General features: G+C 39.8%; 1 protein-coding gene across 6 annotated transcripts in view; it reads left to right on the forward strand.

Moving 5' to 3' along the window:
- The window catches only part of DOCK10 (dedicator of cytokinesis 10), a 263,841-nt gene that overhangs the window by 140,761 nt on the left and 102,994 nt on the right, over nt 1-20,086 (forward strand). For all 6 annotated transcript variants that reach the window (XM_088021536.1, XM_088021534.1, XM_088021535.1 and 3 more), the window contains exons 4-8: nt 1,632-1,714; nt 9,395-9,467; nt 9,743-9,865; nt 10,121-10,255; nt 19,903-20,086. In XM_088021536.1, coding sequence (XP_087877662.1) covers nt 1,632-1,714; nt 9,395-9,467; nt 9,743-9,865; nt 10,121-10,255; nt 19,903-20,086 — 598 coding nt within the window. The remainder of the gene's footprint in view (nt 1-1,631; nt 1,715-9,394; nt 9,468-9,742; nt 9,866-10,120; nt 10,256-19,902) is intronic.

The raw sequence follows: 20,086 nt of genomic DNA on the forward strand, positions 1-20,086 counted from the left end.
GGAGCCTCTCAGGGCTTAGTTTTCCTCTTATTTCCAGAAACATGTGATTTGCAGAATTGGCTCAGGAATCCCATGTTAAGTAACTTCATTTTAGCTAAATATTCAGTTTTGTTCCCCGTTCCCCTCTCCATCCACAGTCCATCCCGATCTCCCGAATTCCCTTTGCCGTTATCCACATCTGTTTGTCTTGTTGCTGTTTTTCCCTGCTACTCTCTGCCAACATCACCTACTCCAGTCTTGACCCCAGGCTCACGCCTTGTTTAGCCTCTGTCCCCAGTTTGAGGGTGGGTGCTTCCCTGAGCAAATAAAGTCATGACACTGAGAAAGTTCAAGGCCAGAGAAGTCCAGAGAGGCTGACGACACTCAACTACTCTCCCCTCGCCCTGCCTTTCCCTGCATCTTGAGCCAGGTGCCTGCACCCTGTGCTTTCCATCAGCCTCTCTGCAGCAAGCTCGGGGCCCTTCCCTCCCACTTTCTGTTTCTGCAAAGACAGTGCCTGTGTTTCCCTTGTTTGTAGCACTTCGACACCCCAAGTGATTCCTCTCACACAGATCTCCTTGCCTGTCCCCTTCCTGGGTCCCAACAACTGTAGGTCTTTATTTCTCACATTGCAGGATGCTCATTGCTCCTCGTTTTCTCCACTGGAGAAGACAAGATCTTCTTGTAATCTTCATGTCTGCTGCTCAGTCCCCAGGTTCATGTAATTTTAGGATCAAAAGGAATTTTAAAAGCCACCTAGTGAGGGGTACCTGGGAGGTTCAATGGGTTAAGGATCCGACTCTTGATTTCAGCTCAGGTCATGATCATAGGGTCATGAGATCCAGCCCTGCTTGGGGCTTCACGCTGGGCATGGAGTCTGCTTAAGATTCTCTCTCTACCTCTCCCTGTGCCCCTCCCAACCCTCTGCCCTTAACCCCCCTTACCTCCTCCCCACCTGGAGTGTGCTCTCAAAAAAAAAAAAAAAAGAAGCCAGCTAGTGAAACCCCCATTACCACTCCATGGTCAGTACATTGCTAGGTGCATGGTAGATGTTTGGGAAATATTTGCCATCAATAAATATTGAAAAATCAGCCACTATGTACCAACTTTTTGGTCATCTTTTTTTCATATATATTTGTAAAAATCAATGAGTAATCATGGAGAAGCCTGGACCCAAGAAAGCATTTGAGGTAAAACTGAAAAATTGAGAGGAGAAAAGATAAGTTACTGACGAAAGAACGAGCAGAATTATGAGGAAAAGATCACATAGAAATAATAATATCTTCTACCACTAAGAACTGTTAAATAATGGAAGGTTGCTAAGGGAAGCTAAAAAATGACAGTACTTGAGGTTAGCAACGTGTCTGGGGTGATTCATTGGGTGATTCAATTAGGCTTTCCTTGATGGCATAAAATAGAATAAATATGTTAAATAGTTCCTCCTCCAAGAGTCTGGGAAAGGTTTGATTTCCATTTCACTCGAAAATGTGAAATGATTGTGACGAGCAAGCCCCCTTACCTACCTTAAAATCACTAATATAGCCACGTTAACACTACCCCTGAGATTACGAGAGCTGTATTCGCTGTGCTTTCTGCCAGGACAGCTGAATTTTTTAATGATAATTTTTAATTATCTTTTTTTTTTCTTTCAGGCTTGTAAGTTTTATAGTTCCCAATGGTATGTGGTAAACTACAAATATGAACAATATTCTGGAGATATCCGACAGTTACCCCGGTAAGAACCTATCTTGATAGGTTGGGTTTTTCCATATATAAAATATGATTTATGTTTAAGTACTACCATTGTTTACAAATACATGTATGTTAATCTAGTGTCAAGGTATATTTTACAAAATTTAAAAATAATTGTTACTATAGAACATTTTGTTTAACAACATATATTTTGTTGTATATGCACAGAATCGATTGTGAGACACAAATTATTCTTATTTAATTTTTGAGCAAAGTCTTAAAGTATCATTATACCATTCTTTTGTGAGCTGTCATTTCAATAGCAGATATAACATGACTGGAAAAGAACAGTTTGGATCAAAACATTTTTCTGACGATATTCTGTATTTTGCGTTCAGATTTGCCATTGGTTTCATGTGTTTTCATACTGTGATATCAAAAGTCATGTAAATAAACAACTTCCACAGAAGTGACATATGTTTAAGAATCGTAAAAGGGGAAAATAAATGGCTATTTTTTTTTCTGGACTCTGGGAAAAAAAAGTCTTTGGGAAAAGGTATCTTTGTTCTGCACCTGTTCAAATGTCACCTTCAGGGACAAGCTCACACCTGACCTACTACCTGAACTAGTCATTTATTCAGTGTCTGTGTCCCCCAGGAAAGCAAAAATCCCCAAAGGGTGGGGCTTTTCCTTGCAGATCCCCTGCGTGGTAGGAGAATGCCTGGCCCATGGTCGGTGTACAATTATTACTTACTGGATAAATAAACCAAGTACATGGCACATTTTGAAATATAACATTCCTGGATGGGATTGGAGTGGCTCAAATTAAAGAACTGCAATGAATTGGAGTCTCCTAATGCATTGGGTCATCCATTTAAATGATGCAAATAATCCAGAAAAACACAACAACCAAAAGTGAAGTTGTTATTAACCCTTTCCTGAAGTGAAGATGTCGAGAAGATACACATCACGCCTAAGTTTTTAGTGGATACATGGTTTAGATTTGGGCACTATTAGCCCAGATTTCCTATGCTCCCAGAAACAACTGTTCCAGACTCGGATACTTGGAAGGGATGCTCTCAACTCCTGAATGCAGAATTTGAAGGAGCTACGGAATAGCTCACAGAAGGTGCCATCGGAGCTCAGGTCTGAAGGGACAGTAGCTACCAGCACCGTGAACTTGAGAAAGGATTCCCAGAGGAAAAAGCAAGGGCAGGTGCCCTGTCTTGGGAGTCAGCTTGGTCTCTTGAGCAGAATGGGGAGGCTGGAACTGATGGTTAGAAAAGCTGGAGTAAGATGAAACCACAAAAGGAGACAGGGGCCTGGTGGGCCCCAGAAAAGAGCTTAGATTCATTCTACCGCAACAGAAGCCTGCGGCAATTTTAACCTAGTGTGACGTGATCCAGTTTTCTTCTTTAAAAAAATCACTCGATCTACTCTAAGGAGAATGGGATTGTAGCAGTGAGTATACAAAAAAAAAAAAAAAAAAGAGGTGGAGGGAAAAGAGGCCGTGTATTTTTCAGTTGCATTACTAAGAGCAAAACAATGTTCCTCCAAAACAGCAAATCTTTTTTTTTTTTTTTTGCAAACCAGTGAATATCAACTTTTACCAAATCTCTGAACATCCCTTTAAATTCAGGTTACTCCTGATAGTTAACTTCCTGTAACTTCGTGTTGGTAAGGTCCCACCACATGCTAGGCCTTCCTGAGTAATTACTGTATTTGGAATGTCTGCACTTTAGTCACACGCTTTTTGTAGGCACAACTAAAAAGCAAAGCATTTTTTAACATAGAGACTTCCTCTTTCTAAAAACTGTTCTGAGAAGCGGTTACGACTTGGAAGCTGTGTCCAAGCAGTTGCAGGACCTTATACGAAGTGAGAGACTGTAGAAAGTGGCATTTAGCCGCCCTTCCAAGTATATGACTTCCTGCTGACTTCAGGTCTGTTGAAATCTTTGTTTGTTGTTGTTTTTTTAAGATTTTATTTATTTATTTGACAGAGAGAGAGCACAAGCAGGGGGAACGGGAGAGGGAGAAGCAGGCTCCCCATTGAGCAGGGAGCTCAATGTAGGGCTTGATCCTAGGACCCTGGGATCAAGGTCTGTTGAAATCTTTAAAGGCTTTGTCCCCACACACCTTTTCTTATGTCCATGATGCCATCAAGCAAAATAAATATGTGAAAGATTTCACCTTTGTCATATTCATCCCCTATTAAAACAACAGAGGAAACACCTCCACTGAGAACAGGGCCTGGATATCATCGTCGAATTAGAATTCTTATGGAGCATGAGAAGAAACCTCAGGAGAAGCAAGACAAACATAACTGAAATACTGTTGAGAATTTCCCTTAATTGACTAAAGGAAGTGGAAGTTGATACCCAGAAGGGGAAGAATAATACTACCACAAAGTAGATTTTAATGAACTATGTGTATTCAAAGTGAAAATCACAAGTTCCAGAATATAATCCTCACACATCTCCTGAAATAATGAAGACCATAACACTGAATAGAAAAATTATTTTTAAAATGATTTTACAAAGCCTAGGCACTCCCCATTAAAGACTACGCATATTTAGGTCAGTAGTGGAAACAGATCATTTACTTGGCCTTCAGAGGCTATTAGAATAAATCATGTTCATGCCTCCTGGATTAGAAGAATTCGCCTATGTCTGCTACCAATTTAAACTGATCATTTCTTTTTATGGGTTCCTGAGGGTCCAAAATAAAAACTTGCAATTATGGTAGAGTGAAAAAAGAAGCATGTGTTTATCTCCCTAATTTTTATTTTTTAAATTTGAAATTGTGTTATCATTAACGCTTAAGAATCTCACTTTTTTTTAAGTGGTGTTCATAGAAAGATACTAGAGAGAAACATTATTTCAAGCTAGAGTGTAAAATATAAGCCTTCACACATAAAAATCAGCACTGAACTTGGGATTCACAGGAGACAAGAATGACAGAAAGTACATGATGCCAGAGGAGCCAAGAATATACCGTGGGGAAAGGACAGTCTCTTCAATAAATGCTGTTGGGAAAACTGGACGGACATATACAAAAGAATGGAACCAGACCCTATCTGACACTATCCACAAAAATTAACTCAAAATGGATTAAAGACTTGAATGTAAGACCTGAAACCATAAAACTCCTAGAAGAAAACATAGGTGGTAACCTCCTTGACATCCGTCTTGGCAAAGATTTTTTTGGATCTGACTGCATTCAAGAAAAAATAAACATGTGGGACTACATCAAACCCAAAATCTTCTGCATAGGAAAGGAAACCATCAGCATGATGAAAAGGCAACCTACTGAATGGGAGAAAATATTTGCAAATCATGTATCTGGTAAGGGGTTAATATCCAAAATATACAGAAAACTCATTTTGCTTGATGGCATACTCATACTTGGTATCAACTTCCACTTCCTTTAGTGGCAAAAAATGGCAAAAAAATAAAACAACCCAACTAAAAAATGAGCAGAGGATCCAAATAGACATTTTTCCAGGGAAGACAGACAGTGGCCAATCAGTACATGAAAAGTACTCATCATTAGGAAATACAAATAATCATCAAGAAAATACAGATCAAAACCACAGTGAGATATCACCTCACACCTATTAGAGTGGCTAGTATCAAAAAGGCAAGAAATACCAAGTTGTAATGAGGACGTGTCAAAAAGGGAACCCTCATGAACTATTGGTGGCAATGTAAACTGGTGCAGACACTATGCAAAACAGATGGAGGGCTCTCGAAAATTTAAAAATAGAACTACCGTGTGACCTAGCAACTCCACTTCTGAGTATTTATCCAAAGAAAATAAAAACACTAATTCAAAAAGATGTATGCACTCCTCTGTTCACTGCAGCATTATTTACAATAGCCAAGACCTGGAAGCAACCTAAATGTCCATCGATGGATGAACGGATAAAGAAAATGTGAGATAGATACATAGGTAGGTAGGTAGGTCGGTAGGTAGGTCGGTAGGTAGGTAAGTAGGTGGATCAATCGATCAATCGATCGATCACTGAGGAACATGACCACTATTGTGATCCACAGTTACCAAGAACAAATGCCTGTCAAATCGGTTTTGTAAAAAGAAAAGAAAGGGTAAGTCAAGCTGGCAGAAGAGGGCAGAATATGAAGTTCAGAAAGGGATAGAATAGTGTCAAGATCAAAGGGAGACTAACAGGAAATAATTAGCATATAGCATAGGACCACCCCTGAGCTAGATGTTGACATCCCATGTTCAAGTTTGTCCTTGCTGCCTCTCCCTACACATTCTTTTATCTTTCACTCGGGATGTTTTCTTAATATTCCCTTTACTGCCCTGCCATCATTTTAAGAATCCTGGAACACTCATGTTCTCTTCTCTGCAGACAAAATACTTGGAGTAATTGCTCTGAAATCAACCTTATGAATCTGCCTCTGAATCTCAAGCAATGTGTTGCCTCATGCAGGATGAGGGAGAGAGGGAAAGGTTGTGTTTCGGGGCTTTATTTTGCCAGTCAAATGAAAAGGTGAAGGACTGCTCTTTGTTCAGGAATGTCAAGATATTGTTAAGGAGAAAAGGGATATTTTGGGTAGGACAGGAAAAATTTCCCAGTGGTCCTAAAATAACACGGTCCTTGGCCACTGGCTCTGTCTTCACATAAACTTGACCCTAACCCAAAGAGGCAGAACAAGTTAACATTAAGGGTAGTAAGCATAGATATGCTTCAGCATCTCTAAGGCTCTGTGGGAAGGAGAAAGATGTACAGGTACTCCAAGATCCTTTGGAAGAGAACAATGGCTACAATCTTAACATGCTTATTCAAGATAGTTTGGGTTCATTTATCCTACATACAGGAAGTAGCATTTTGGAAATAGGGCTTCTAATCCCACCTCTTCCACTATGTGTTTATGTGAGTAGCTGTTAAGACTTCACTTTCTTCTCAGTACAACAGTGAGACTAGACTAGACTGTGGAGTTCTAGCATTTGTGTACAAATGTCTGATTACACACATATATAATTTAATAAAAAGCAATATGCTGCTTGGTACATATTGAGACTTCAGTACAAATGTTCTGTTATCTTGGTAGAGATTTTTGAACTTCTTTGAACTTGCAGATAAGCCATGGATGAAGAAGGTTGTATTATGTATGTATGAATATGTTTCTGGAATTTGGAATAATGCACACCCACTCGAGTAAATTAATATACATCAATGAACAAATATTTATTATGTTCTTACCCTGTGCCAGAACCTATGGTGGAGATAATCTTAAAATACACATTCCCTACAACCATTCTTTCAAGCCTCTGGCTTTTTAATAAACCTGTTACCATTTACACCTACTTACCTATGGATCTTGGGATTTCATATCAAGACTGTGCAACCAAAACAAAATAGATAAATAAATCGAGACTAGGTCTGAAGTGAGGCCCCAGATATCGTCTTTAATACCCAATATCAACTACTGTGTACCCCAGAATAGCTTTATTTTTCTTAATTATTGATTTTGGTAGCAAGTAACTTACATTAATTTGAATTTATAAAATAAATTCACTATAGTAATAAGATCATTTTTAGAAACCTGTTTAACACATTGGAGGTACCTCTTATGATGTTGATCACCAAAATATGCATTTTTAGCGTCGCCAAAATGTCTTCCAAAAACAGTTTTAAATGCTGCCATTTTGTATTCTTTCATGTCTGCCATCTACTTGTTCACCTTGTCTGTCATGATGCAGTCAGCAAATGCATACTGAGCATCTCTACAGTAGGAAAAGACAAAGCTGGGAGAGGTGTAGATGGGACTTCAGTGGAGGCCCTGGCTTTAAGAAGCACGTCATCTGGCACGCCTGGGTGGCTCAGCTGGTTAAGGGTCCAACTCTTGGGTTTGGCTCAGGTCTTGATCTCAGGGTCTTGATCTCAAGATCATGAGATCTAGCCCCGTGTCAGGCTCCACACTCAGTGGGAGTCTGCTTGAGTTTCTCTCTCTCCCTCTCCCTCTGCCCCTCCCAATCATGTGTTCTCTCTCTCTCTCTCTCTCTCTCTCAAATAAATAAATAAATCATTTTTTTTTTTAAAGAAGAAACATGTAATCTGGTGGAGGGTAAGACAGGTGCACACACAACAGATTTGGGTAAGCACTGAAAGAGTTGTGTGTCTGGCATCTACAGGGAGAAAGTCCTCATTTGTAGAGTCTGGGATGCCTTCGTAGAAACCACTTTGGGCACATGAACTCTTTTTAGACTACCATGGAATATTATTTAGCTTTAAAAAGGAATGAAATCCTGAGACATGCTCTAACATGAATGAAACTTGAAGACATTTTACAGTAAGTGAAATAAGCCAGACACAAATTGACACATATGGCATGATTCCACTTACCTGTGGTACCCAGAAGAGTTCAAATACATAAAGGCAGAAAGTAGAACAGTAGTTACCAGGGGTGGGGGAAGGGAGAGACGCGAGCTGTTGTTGAATGGATACTGTGTCATTTTAGGAATGAGGAAGGTCTAGAGTTGGGCTGTGGTGATGGCTGTACAATAATGTGAATGTACTCAGCGCCACTGAACTGGACACTTAAACATGGTTAAAATCGTAATTGTCCTGTTATATACATTTTACTACAATTGAAAAAAATATTCTTATCAGGTAGAGAGAATGTGGCTCTGATCTCAGGCTTTTCCATTTTAAAAAATGAGGTCAGTGTTCTTTCTCCTCCTTGCCCCGCTGTGAAGCAGAAATGGGCATTTTCAGGTCTTTCAGAGGGAAGGTAAAGAATATTATGAACCCATTTGAATGTGTTTAATCCCTATGTGAATGCAGTCTGGTAATTGTATGCATAGTTAAGTATAAAGAGTTCTTGGTCATGCCCCTTTCTATCTGAAATACCATCAACATAGGAAAAGATTTGTGATAGGAATAACAATGAGCACCCCTGGGCTTTTTTTCTCAATAGTCAGATTCTGGGGTTGCTTCTACACAATATAAATCACCTTAAAGAAAATAAATATTCCATGCAAATCCTACATGTAGGATTTTCTAGCTAGGTGTCAAGGGATGCTGTTGATCACTTCCATTCAGCCATGAGTTGTGAAATAGAATCAAGCCAAGAGAAGTTTATTTTTGTCCTGTTTGACCATTTATAGTACCAGGTGCACACTCCTGCTGCTGCGGGCTGGTCAGCATTCCAGTGTTACCACGGAAATGCACCAAGTGAGCACAATTCCACGAAGTCAGGTTGGGGCCTTCTTTGGGGGAGGCCACGGTTAGGAGAGCAGCGCACCCTAGTGGCCAGAGCTCAGACTGGTTTTCAGGAACTTCGTTTTTCAAGTGTCCATCTAGGACCCTAAGGGGATGTCATTGAAAGACAAACAGAAATGAAAACATCACTACTTCGTATTCCACTGCAGAATGTGGACAAAGGAAAACATAAACCACCAAACCTTTAAAAGTGTCCTCCTTGCCTTCATCTCCTTCAAGAAGACGTGTCAAATCTGAATAAATAGTAACTCTGTGGTTTAAAAAATAAAGATTTCTTTGCAAGAGATAATATGCAGTGGTGTAAGGGGAAGTTAATACTTCCAACGGAAATAGGGCACTCACGTGATTAATTACTTTATTTAAGAAAACACAATAGTTGTTACCTAGGGAACAGTGGAAAACGAAAGCCATGTCTCAAATGACAAATCAGAAACTGGTTTTGTTTGTTTGTTTGTTTGTTTTTAATACCAGAGCAGAATACAAGCCAGAGAAACTTCCTTCACATTCCTTTGAGGTTGACCATGAAGATGCTGATAAGGATGAAGTAAGTACATTGTTGAAATTGAAATGTTTAAAACGGAAGATACTTTGTTCCTGTCTTTCACTAGAGCATTTCACACTCCGACCATATTAACATAAAAGCAACAGTAGCTACTTGTGGAAGGACTTTTTGTCAAAATGAGTCACATTTGTTTGAAATTGAACGTGATTATTTAAGATGAGTCAATGGGAGAAAGAGGAGGTTTGTTTTTAAGTGTGGGGTCGAAGACCTGGGATCCACAAAAGATTGCAGTCATGCCAATGATGCTTCTTCTCCAGGATACTACCTCCCACTCGTCGTCTAAGGGCGGTGGGGGAACGGGAGGAACCGGAGTTTTCAAGTCTGGCTGGCTCTACAAAGGGAATTTCAACAGCACGGTGAACAATACCGTTACTGTTCGGGTAAGGAGACATCAAGATTCATATTTGTTTCTTCCACTACTCTTGACACCCCGCTCCTTCGGTCACAGCACGGAGGAGAGTCATTTGCATTGAGTTTATGTTTCATGTCATATTTTATTTATGAGACAGGTGGATGTTGTTCTCTAGAACGGTGCCCTAGAACTGTAGCGCTCCTGAAGGAATTAGGAAAGTTCTAATTTCTCTAATAGCACACCACAATTGGAACTACTTCTGTATATCTTTTCCTTTATTTAGTCCTTCAAAAAGCGCTACTTCCAGCTGACTCAGTTGCCAGATAACTCCTACATCATGAATTTTTACAAAGATGAAAAAATATCCAAAGAACCCAAAGGCTGCATCTTTTTGGACTCCTGTACAGGTGTGGTTCAGGTGAGTGGAAATCCCTCCTCCTCCTTGGGTTTTTTAATCAATGAGTGTGTTCATCCAGTCATCAATCATTCATTCTGTAAGTGTTTATGGAGTACCTCATATGACCCAAGAACTGTTCTAGACCTTATGGATTCGGTAGAAAACAAGGCAGCCTCGATTTCTGCTTTCACAAAACTCACTTTCAATAAAGGAAGAAAAACAGAGAATAAGAAAAGAAAGAAATGAACAGAATGGAATCTGTTGGTGAAACCTGGAATAAAGGAAATAAATAGGGCTAGGGAAGGGAGAGGGACAAATGGTAAGGTCAGAAAGCAATGTTAATGCTCCAGAAGTGAGGAAAAATGTTTTAAAAGAAAAATTATTTGATCTGAAAACTAAAGAATGAGCAGGGCGGCAAGTGCAAAAGTCCTGAGGCAAGAGCAAGTTGGGTGTATTTAAGGAGAAGAGGAAAATGACCACCTATGTGGCTACAGTGCAGAGAGCCACTGAGCTAAAGGATTCAGTAAGGTAATATATAAACCATAGAGTTCGCTATACTTCATAAATACTATCTTTATTATTGGGTAATAATGAGAGAGTAACTTTACAGTGTGCATATGCATCATCTTCCTTCTGAGAGGAAGTTTCCTTCAAAGACAAGGATTACATCAATTCCCAAAGACTTAATTTCAAGAAACAAGACACAGTGCTTTTAACAGACAATGCTGCTATGCAAGCTCTTGGTCTTCAAACTATTGTTCATAGTATTCGATGTGACATGGACCACTGTGGCAAAGGGAAGCAGAAGAATTCCGTAGGCTTCATTTGGTCATCTTGCTTTCATTTATTCTTTTCACTCTGATGAGGTAAGTATCCTTATTCCTTCTTACATAAAAATTGAAGCAACCAAATGTTATAGCAAACTCTTCTGAATTTCACAGAAAGATGCTGGCTCATTGAGCTTGGGGACTGTGTTTCTGGTCACAGGCCACTAGGAGCAGACCCTTCTCTTCTCACTAAGCCATAGGCATTCACATAGCTTGCTCAATAGCTGAGATTACATCTTGGATTAATACCAGGGACACTTGGATATGCAGATGCAAAATGGAGTTTTCTCCAGCCTCGTAAGCCTAGCCTTTTTCTGGATAGTTTATCTGTTAAAATCTGGAATTCCTCCAGAAAGTAATAATGCTGAACCTTAAAAGGAAAGAATTAATTAAGTGTTGCTGAGCACTGGGTTGGAAGTGAAAGATAATTGCATTTTAACACAGAAGCCAACTCTCCATATGGAAAGGGCAATAAGGGTCTTAATGGAGGGTGGAGATAGTTTTTTATTGTTGATCACAAAGGAAACTCTTTGGCTTTAGAAATAATCAAGTAAAACCTTAGCATTAGGTTAAAGATCAATGATTACATTTTCTAGACATTGAACTAAAAATTTTAAATATTTTCTTTTCCATTTCTTCCTTCAAAGCCTGCTCTAGCAAATGCATTATCATCTTTTAGGAAGTATTACTGTAGCCCAGGCTACATATCAAGCTTGCAGAGATACATATTAATATGACATTTTTTCTTCAAAGAATCCTATAACTCGGGGTTGAGCGCACACCTTTGTGCTCTAATGTGACCTTTCACTACAGGAACCTCTTCACCTTGTCTTAGGCTGTGCTTCAGTTTCTGCTTAAATGTTGCCTTGGAGCTGGAGAGTGTCTTCTAGGAGAAAATACAGCTTGGGGTTCACACAGATCAGCATTCAAGTCCTGGTTTCACCAGTTGCTATTGGAGGCTTTGAGTAAGTTACTCACGCTCTGAGCTCAGGTTCCTCATCGGTAAAAAGGAAAAAGGATCTGGGAGACAGTGTGCCTTCAGTTATTCTTCCCTCGTCTTGTAACCAAACTAACGTGATTTCACTCCCTGGTGAGTCACAGGTAGAAACACACCAGGTGAGTTGTCACAGAAAGGAAACTTTATTTGCAGCAAATACAGAAATCATGGGGAATAACTTCTAAAGCCTTGACTCCCCAGCAAGAATGAGTGGGTTTCCTTTACTTAAGATTAGGATGAATATTTAGAAAGGTGAGCCTTGCCAATGTATGTAGAGGCAGGTATAAGGTCATACATGTGTCTTAAGGAAACATGCTTATACAGACAATGTATGTTATGTAAATGAGGTTTGTGCAGAGATTTTTAATATTACAATGAGGTAAAAGTAATTGTTGGTTACTCCGTGGGTCGCTCCACAATCCATCCACACAGGCAGGGGTGGGGGTCGAATTCAAACCGGTCTGGGCATTCTGGGCCCCAGAAGCTCTTCATATGGGCAGTTACTGCTTGAGGAGTAGTTTTGGTTTCCATCATGGGATGCTGTGCCCTTCAGGTCTTTTGCCTGAGTTAAGAGATAAGCCGGACAGTGGGCACAAGCAAGTAAGAAGTGAAGGTCAGATCTAGCTGGTGATAGTCTTTCCATTAAGTACAAAGGTCACAACTTTGAGAGATAGACATTCAACTGTGGAAAGGCCTTCCTAGAAAAATTCAATTCACCTTCCTGAAATTTCTACCTAAATATGTTTACTTATTCATTCATTTTTTATTCATTCATTCATTCATTCAACAAACTTATTTAGTCCCCGTGACATACTAGGAACTGTGCTCAGGCATCGGGAACTCATAACCAGAAAGGGACACAGGCTCATTCCTAACTATTACACAGTGTCACAAAAGCTATAAAGGACAACTTCTGTTGAGCGTTCTAGGAGCACAGAACAGTGATGAACTCTTCTGGGTCAGCTAGCAGGATTCCCTAAGGTAGATTTTATACATTAAAGCACAAATGAATAATCCTACTTCATTTTCCAGGAGAGAGCCATTCAAATATTTGGGAACATTTATTATATCTTTTAAAGAGTTCAGCTCTCTACCCCCTCATTTCTATTCCTGTTTATCAAGACCTTGTAACCCTTTGAGGAGAAAGGACCTCCAGCTTCTTGAGATCACTTTGGGGAGATAGACATTTGGGTTACTTATCATCTTGTTTCTGGATCCTGGTTCTTACATATTTATTTATGGCTCTTTCTGACTTAGGAGGTCTTACAACTGGAAGGAGGATTCTCAATGAGATACTGCAAGTTTAGTCATTGCTCTCACAAACTCTCAGGTACAAAATGTCCCTGAAGACGAAACACATACACACAAAAACACAGAACAAATGAATAATAGAATGAGTCAGACCTATTTTGTTAAGAATCATTATCCATTTCCCTTAAATAAAACAGAAAAGAGGAACAAAGGCCTTACCTTATAAGTGATACCTACCATCTGGCATTCTAAGGAAGTCCAAGCTCCTAAGAGTCTTAGTAAACAAGCCATTTTCATTTGTTTCATTCAGACCCGATCTCTATCATTGTGTTCTAAGAATAGCCCTTGGAATTCTTAGAAATATATTTCAAGGATGACATCAAGTAGAGAAAAACTCCTACCCACCCAGTAAATTTCTCAGAGATTTTTAGTGATGTTTATGATTGGGAATTTTCTGGATCTTAGTTAAAAAGGAAAAAAATAACAGTAGTTTTCCACTTCATAATATCATCAAACAGTAACGTTAGATCTGTTTTATCCCCCATGCACTCCCAATCTGGAGCAGAACTTCCAGTTTTTGCTGCTTCTCTTTTGATATGATACAAAGAGATATTCCAGCCTGTATGATCCTATTTTGTTCCTTCAGCGTCTTACTCATTCACCTACTGGCCCATCCATCCACTCAAGGTTCTGCCACTATGGAAGAGAATGAATAGTCCAAGAATCCCATCTGTTAGGCTTTCTACCACAACATTAATAATGACGAATGTCACTTGATACAGGCTTAAATGGGATGGGGGTGGGGCAAACACTGCTTCTTTCATCCGAAAGTGCTGAATCTGCCACCTTGTGGATACGGGTTCCAAGACAATGGCCTTGGGGTGCCTGGGTGGCTCAGTCAGTTAAGCGTCCAATTCTTGGTTTCGGCTCAGGTCATGATCCCAGGGTCAAGAGATCAAGCCCCGTGTGGGGCTCTGCGCTCAGTGCAGAGTCTGCTTGAGATTCTCTCCCTCACTCTCACCCTCTGTCCCTCCCCCAGCTCACAGGCACATGCTCTCTCTCTCTCTAGTAAATAAATAAATAAAATCTTAAAAAAAAAAAAAAGACAATGGCCTCCTCTGCTTAACCAAAGTCTAGAAACTTGGATGCATTTGCAGACCAAGCAGCCCACCACATGAAGGAAGTAGGGCCAGGTGTGAGACACCAGGGAGCAGCTTGGACTATGTAGATTTGCTCACCCACAGAAAGGGAGTCAAATTGGGAAGGAAAACAAAGGGTACTTGCCAAGGAAAACAAATCTAGAAACTACACATGACCTATAAACTTTCCATTAGCAAACTCTGGCTCTGCAGAATCTCATTTCCAATGATAACAATTAAAACCAGAATGACACTTTCTTCATCTAATAGATTGTTTGATAGCAGTTAATGGAACGTGCATGATGATTGTCCCAGTTTATTAAAATAAAACTCACGGAGCTAGAGTGGCTTTCCAAATCACAGAGCTGGTAAATAGCAAAATTAGGTTTGAAGTGGAGGGACATCCAAAATCATGGAAAGATGCCCAAGGAAATGAGTTGGTTATTATACATCAGGTAGGCATACCTACATCCATTTATCCTGCGTATGCCACACGGACAGGAGAAACACTACAAAGATATGCTCACGTGTTGTTTTAAGCAGTGAGTTTTCGGTGCAGGATTTATTTCAGCAAATATATGTTGAAAATTTTGCTGTGCAAAGCATTGTGGGAAAGCCAAATATGAATCAAATGCAGCTCCTGTCTTCAAAGAGTTCCCAGCCTGTGGGAGGATGCACAGCAAAAAACAAAACAAAACAAATATAGCACATGCAGATAAGATTAGTGACACATCTGAAACAATAGATTCTGCTAACATGCAAGAATAAAATTGCATTTATCATGGCATGAGGCTTTATTATATTATATATAGTCATATACATATATGTCACGTATGCTGTATTTCTGCTTATTTGTTTACTGACACTCCATAACACTGGAATCTAAGATCAGTGAGGGCAGGTGTTTTACTTGAATTTTTTTTTAATGCTGTGTCGCTGGTGCATTTTTGTTGAATGAAATGAATAAATAAACATGCAGAGAATGGGAAGGATTCTATAAATGGTCTATAAATGGTCGCCACCAACCCCAGTAACCTGGATGTGACATTGTGTGTTTCTTTTTAAAACCCTTCTTTTGTTCCTGCAAAATTCTTTTTAAAACTCTTTTGTTCCTGCAAAATTTCTTTTAAAAACTCTTCTTTTATTCCTGCAAAATTCTGCAGAAGTTGCTCGTAACACATTGGAACAATTCGGCACAACGGAATATTTTGTTTAGGTTCCTTACTTTGACATTTGGTTCTCCATTGGTTTTGGTGGCTCTGTTAGATTATCTATTCTGGAACCTTTCCAGAGGAATACTGCAGAAGCAGACCAGTGTGCTACTGCTCATGAGATACATCAGATGGCGTTAGGACATATTCGCAGTTTCCTTTCTTTATGAAGCCGTGTAGGCGGACTGTGTTGGGCTTGAGTAGACAAAGTATTTGTATCTGCCACAAAGGACACTGTTTTCAGGGAAACAGGAAAATTGGGGGGACAACAACAAAAAAAGATATGATTATTTCTTGATTACCACTGTAATGCCATAACAGTTGCATTTTGAGATTATTAAAATGTCCCATGGATTTTTCTATTTTTGTCCTCTCTTTTTTGTTATTTTATATGCCATTATCTTAGAGATCATGGAGAGTGAGATAGAAAACCACTTAGGCCATCATAATCTTCCCCAGCGTAAGCTTCTCTACACTGCAAGTAAGTAGTTCAATTTCACTCCAAATAGAAAAAGATGATTTGGTTTTTGAGAAGCTGCAAATGGAATATTTATTTCACTGATAAAAACCCCTTTTGGGAAAAACAAGGGCTTGTTAGACTTTGCTTGAATTTTTACATAATATTTTTGAAAACATTGTTGAAGTCAGCAACCATATTCAATTCCTTTGAAGTACAGAATGCCATTTAGAAAATCAAGTTTTGTCCATGTTTTGTCATGTTTTCTATCTAGAATTCTTTTAGTTCTTTGTCATCTGCATTTGAAAGCAGGTTGCCGCTCAATCGACTTTTAATTAATATAATTAATATAAACATTTTACATAGCTTTGCATCTCCCTGTCCACATTACTTACAGCATGAGATTAATGAAGCAGATTCTTTCATTTGTTTGTTTTCAAGACAACACTGAGACTTGTTTGCATTTTGCCGTACTCAGATACTTAGCAATATTCTAGCCAAAGCTATGCCCTGAACTCTGAGCATTTTGAGTTCTTTCCTCTGTGTCTGTTTCTGTTCCTGTTGTTTTGTAAAGGAAAATTGTGTCTCCTTCTATACTTGCTCTCAGCCAAGTTGTCTTTGCCCTTAGACCCACTGTGTCAGTGCAGGATGCACATGGCTTTATGGACTTCCTTCGTCAGAACCCCGGAGGTGTGTGTCAGGGTGTGGGCAGGGAGTCCACCCACACCTCCTGCAGAGATCAGAGCTTCTAAGAATTTGTATTCATAAAGAAGCTGTCTAGATGTTTGCTTTTGCACACTCAACTTTGGGGCCATAGCTGCCTTTCTAGCAACACACTGTGTATACTACAGCCAAAATGGTCTCAAAATGCAACTCTGGCCTTTTATTAGTCAAAATCCGCTGTCCTCTGCTCTCATAGAACCCAGAGGGTCTTAGGAGAATAGAGGTATTCTCATGTTGCGATAGGATTCCCGTTCTCAAGAAGAATTTTCATACCTTTATTGTATACCTCATCTTCAACACATTCACATATCTTCCAATTTCACATTTGTATGATTCACTGGTTAGTGCCTGTTCCCCTTTCTGGCAGGGCAGAGACTCTGTCTCTTTTGCCCAGCACAACACGTGAACAGGATAGACACCGTTTTATGAATGAATGCCATCACTGCACTGAGCACTGAGGATAACCACCCAGCCTCTGCGCTTCTCTAGCTCATAGGCTATTAAAAGAGCCAGCCAGCCAGCGAGAGTGAGTCATTACAAGGCAAAGAAATAATAATACTTGATGATAATACAAAAGCATGGATCAGAGCCAAGAGTTTGTCCTTGGAAGAATCTAGAAAACAGCAATTAAGTGAGAATCACTGCTAGTTTTTTAGCTAATTCTTTCTCTTAGAGTGCCTGAATTTTATTTTTTCTTGAGGGGTATGTGTTCCTCCTGTCTCTTCTCAGCACCGAGAGAATCCATGACATCCCAGACCATGACCATCCCTTTGGTCTGGGATTGTGCCAGGGAGGGGGCAAGGAAGGAGAACCTGGGTCACCTCAGTGGGTGTTAGAGTACATAGAGGTCATTTCCCTTCTCTGCCACTTGCTACCTGTGGAATCCCAAACACATTTTAATTTATCTCCTCAAGCCTCATGTCATTATATGTTAAATGGAATAATACAATTTGCTTCACAGAGTTGTTACAGGATTAAGTGGAATAACGGCTGTGAATGCTCAGCATGGCACCTGGCTTCTAGATGACAAGTGTTTAGTTAGTGTCATATTTGTGGTAGTAATCATGATACTGTGGAAGTAGAAAAGAACAAGCTATTTTAGGATAGTCTCTGAGAACATCACAAAGAAGATATTAACGGGAGGATATTAAAAATTATTTTTTCTTGCCACCAAGAATAGCAGTCCCATTGTCAAAAATAATTTTATACTTTGATATTTAGCCACAATCTCACACTATAGCGATATTCTCATCTTACAGTTCTCCTATTTGTATTTTACTTGGTTATCGTAAGTACATAGGCTTCACTCAGTTATAATTGTGGGTGCCCAATGGCTTCCTAGCAGTATGGGTAAGAGTCGATTACTTGTATCAGAATTACCTGAGAGTGAATTAGAGATGGAATATAAAAGTGCCCTAATAATTTTCCCTTGTATTCCCTCCACTCTCAGTGGGTTTCTCCCATATTGGAACAGTTTGTTCATTTGACAGATTTCAACTTGGATGCCCCTTCCATGGAAGACCAGTCTGATGTAGCTACTCAGCCTCTGAGCCCTTTTTCACTCTGCACAGCACAAAATCTGTTTTCTAGTAGTTTTTTTTATTCCTTCAATCTTTTGTTCATTCACTGTTCCCTACAAACATCAGTTCCCTAAGAATAGGAACTGAACCTATTCCCTTATAAAAGGTGACTGTTTTGAACCCACTGGTCCCGAGCCCTTCTGCGAGACAGTGCAGGGCATAATGGTGAGAAGAACTGGCCTGGTCTTCCTAGAGGCAGCCATGAGGGAGAGATACATGTTGGTCAAAGCAAAGAAATGAAAATGAATAAGTATATAATTCCAAATTGCGGTAAGTGCCCTGGAAGACAAGAACCTTGTCTTAACTGAGGAACTGAGCAAGTATAACTTCAATTGAGATCTGAAGAGTGACTATGAGTCCCCCAAGTAGATGAAGGGCAAACATGGTGCTGATTGTGTGCAAGCACATGCTTTGTGGGAGGGGCTGCTTCAGGCTTGTGGCAGGAACACAGCTTGTGATGGGAGCACATTCACGAACGAGAGCAAAGCCTCATGGGTTCATCACAAAAGGCAAAGTAGAGATGTGAGGTTAGAGAAAAATCTGGAGGTTGGTGGAAAAGCCAAAGCCACAGAAAGGAATGGGGTGCCCTGCCATGTGATGCCATGTCCTTTAAAGCCATTGGAGCAGATGAGAGAGAAAGGAATCTGAGGCAGAGCCTCAGATAGCATTAGGTTAGCATTAGATGTCACCAAGATAAGGAAGAGCCAGTAGAGATGATTGAAAAGTGGTGGCGAGTGAAGAAGAAAGAAATCCAGAATTGAGTGTGGTAATGGAAATCAGACACAGACAGATTTCAAGAGGAGGAAGTGGCCACCATGTTAATTCTACTGAAAAGTCAAGGAAGATACAAAGAAGGAAATGTCCTTGGATAATACAGCAGCATAGAGTTTGTTGGTGACCATGACAAGTGCTGCCCTGGGGTGTGATGGGGCCAGAAGCCCAACTGGAATGAATAGTGGACAGAACACAGGATGAGAAAGTGAAGGTAGCCACTCAAATCAACTATCTAAAGAAGTTTAGAGTATATTCCCACAGGTACCTGAAGAAGAAATTTTTGAGCCACCATGCTCATCCAATCAACAAAAACCTAAATAAAATATCTCTTCATACAAAAAGCCTTGAAAGAAACCAAATAAAACAATTCATACCCATCCAAATTTTTCTCTTGATCTTTATGTTACTCTCCCGTATGGAAACACTTTGGAAGGGCGACCCCATAAAAAATGTCTCTTGCTCTCTAAGACTTATTGTCTGATGTTTTTTCTTTCTTTCTTTCTTTCTTTCTTTCTTTCTTTCTTTCTTTCTTTCTTTCTTTCTTTCTTTCTTTCTTTCTTTTTCTTTCTTCCTTCCTTCCTTCCTTCCTTCCTTCCTTCCTTTCTTTTTCTTTCTTTCTTTCTTTCTTTCTTTCTTTCTTTCTTTCTTTCTTTCTTTCTTTCTTTCTTTCTTTCTTTCTTTCTTTCTTTCTTTCTTTTTTATACCACAGAATAACAGACTAAGAAAATATGCCTTTGAATTGAAAATGAATGACCTAACTTATTTTGTGCTGGCGGCTGAAACAGAGTCAGATATGGATGAATGGATCCACACCCTCAACCGTATCCTGCAAATCAGTCCCGAGGGGCCCTCTCAGGGGAGGAGGAGCACGGAGCTTGCAGATCTGGGGCTAG

This window comes from Eumetopias jubatus, unplaced genomic scaffold, assembly GCF_037043125.1.
Source record: "Eumetopias jubatus isolate StellerSeaLion01/CBP00866 unplaced genomic scaffold, mEumJub1_p1.0 scaffold_3, whole genome shotgun sequence".
NCBI lineage: Eukaryota > Metazoa > Chordata > Mammalia > Carnivora > Otariidae > Eumetopias > Eumetopias jubatus.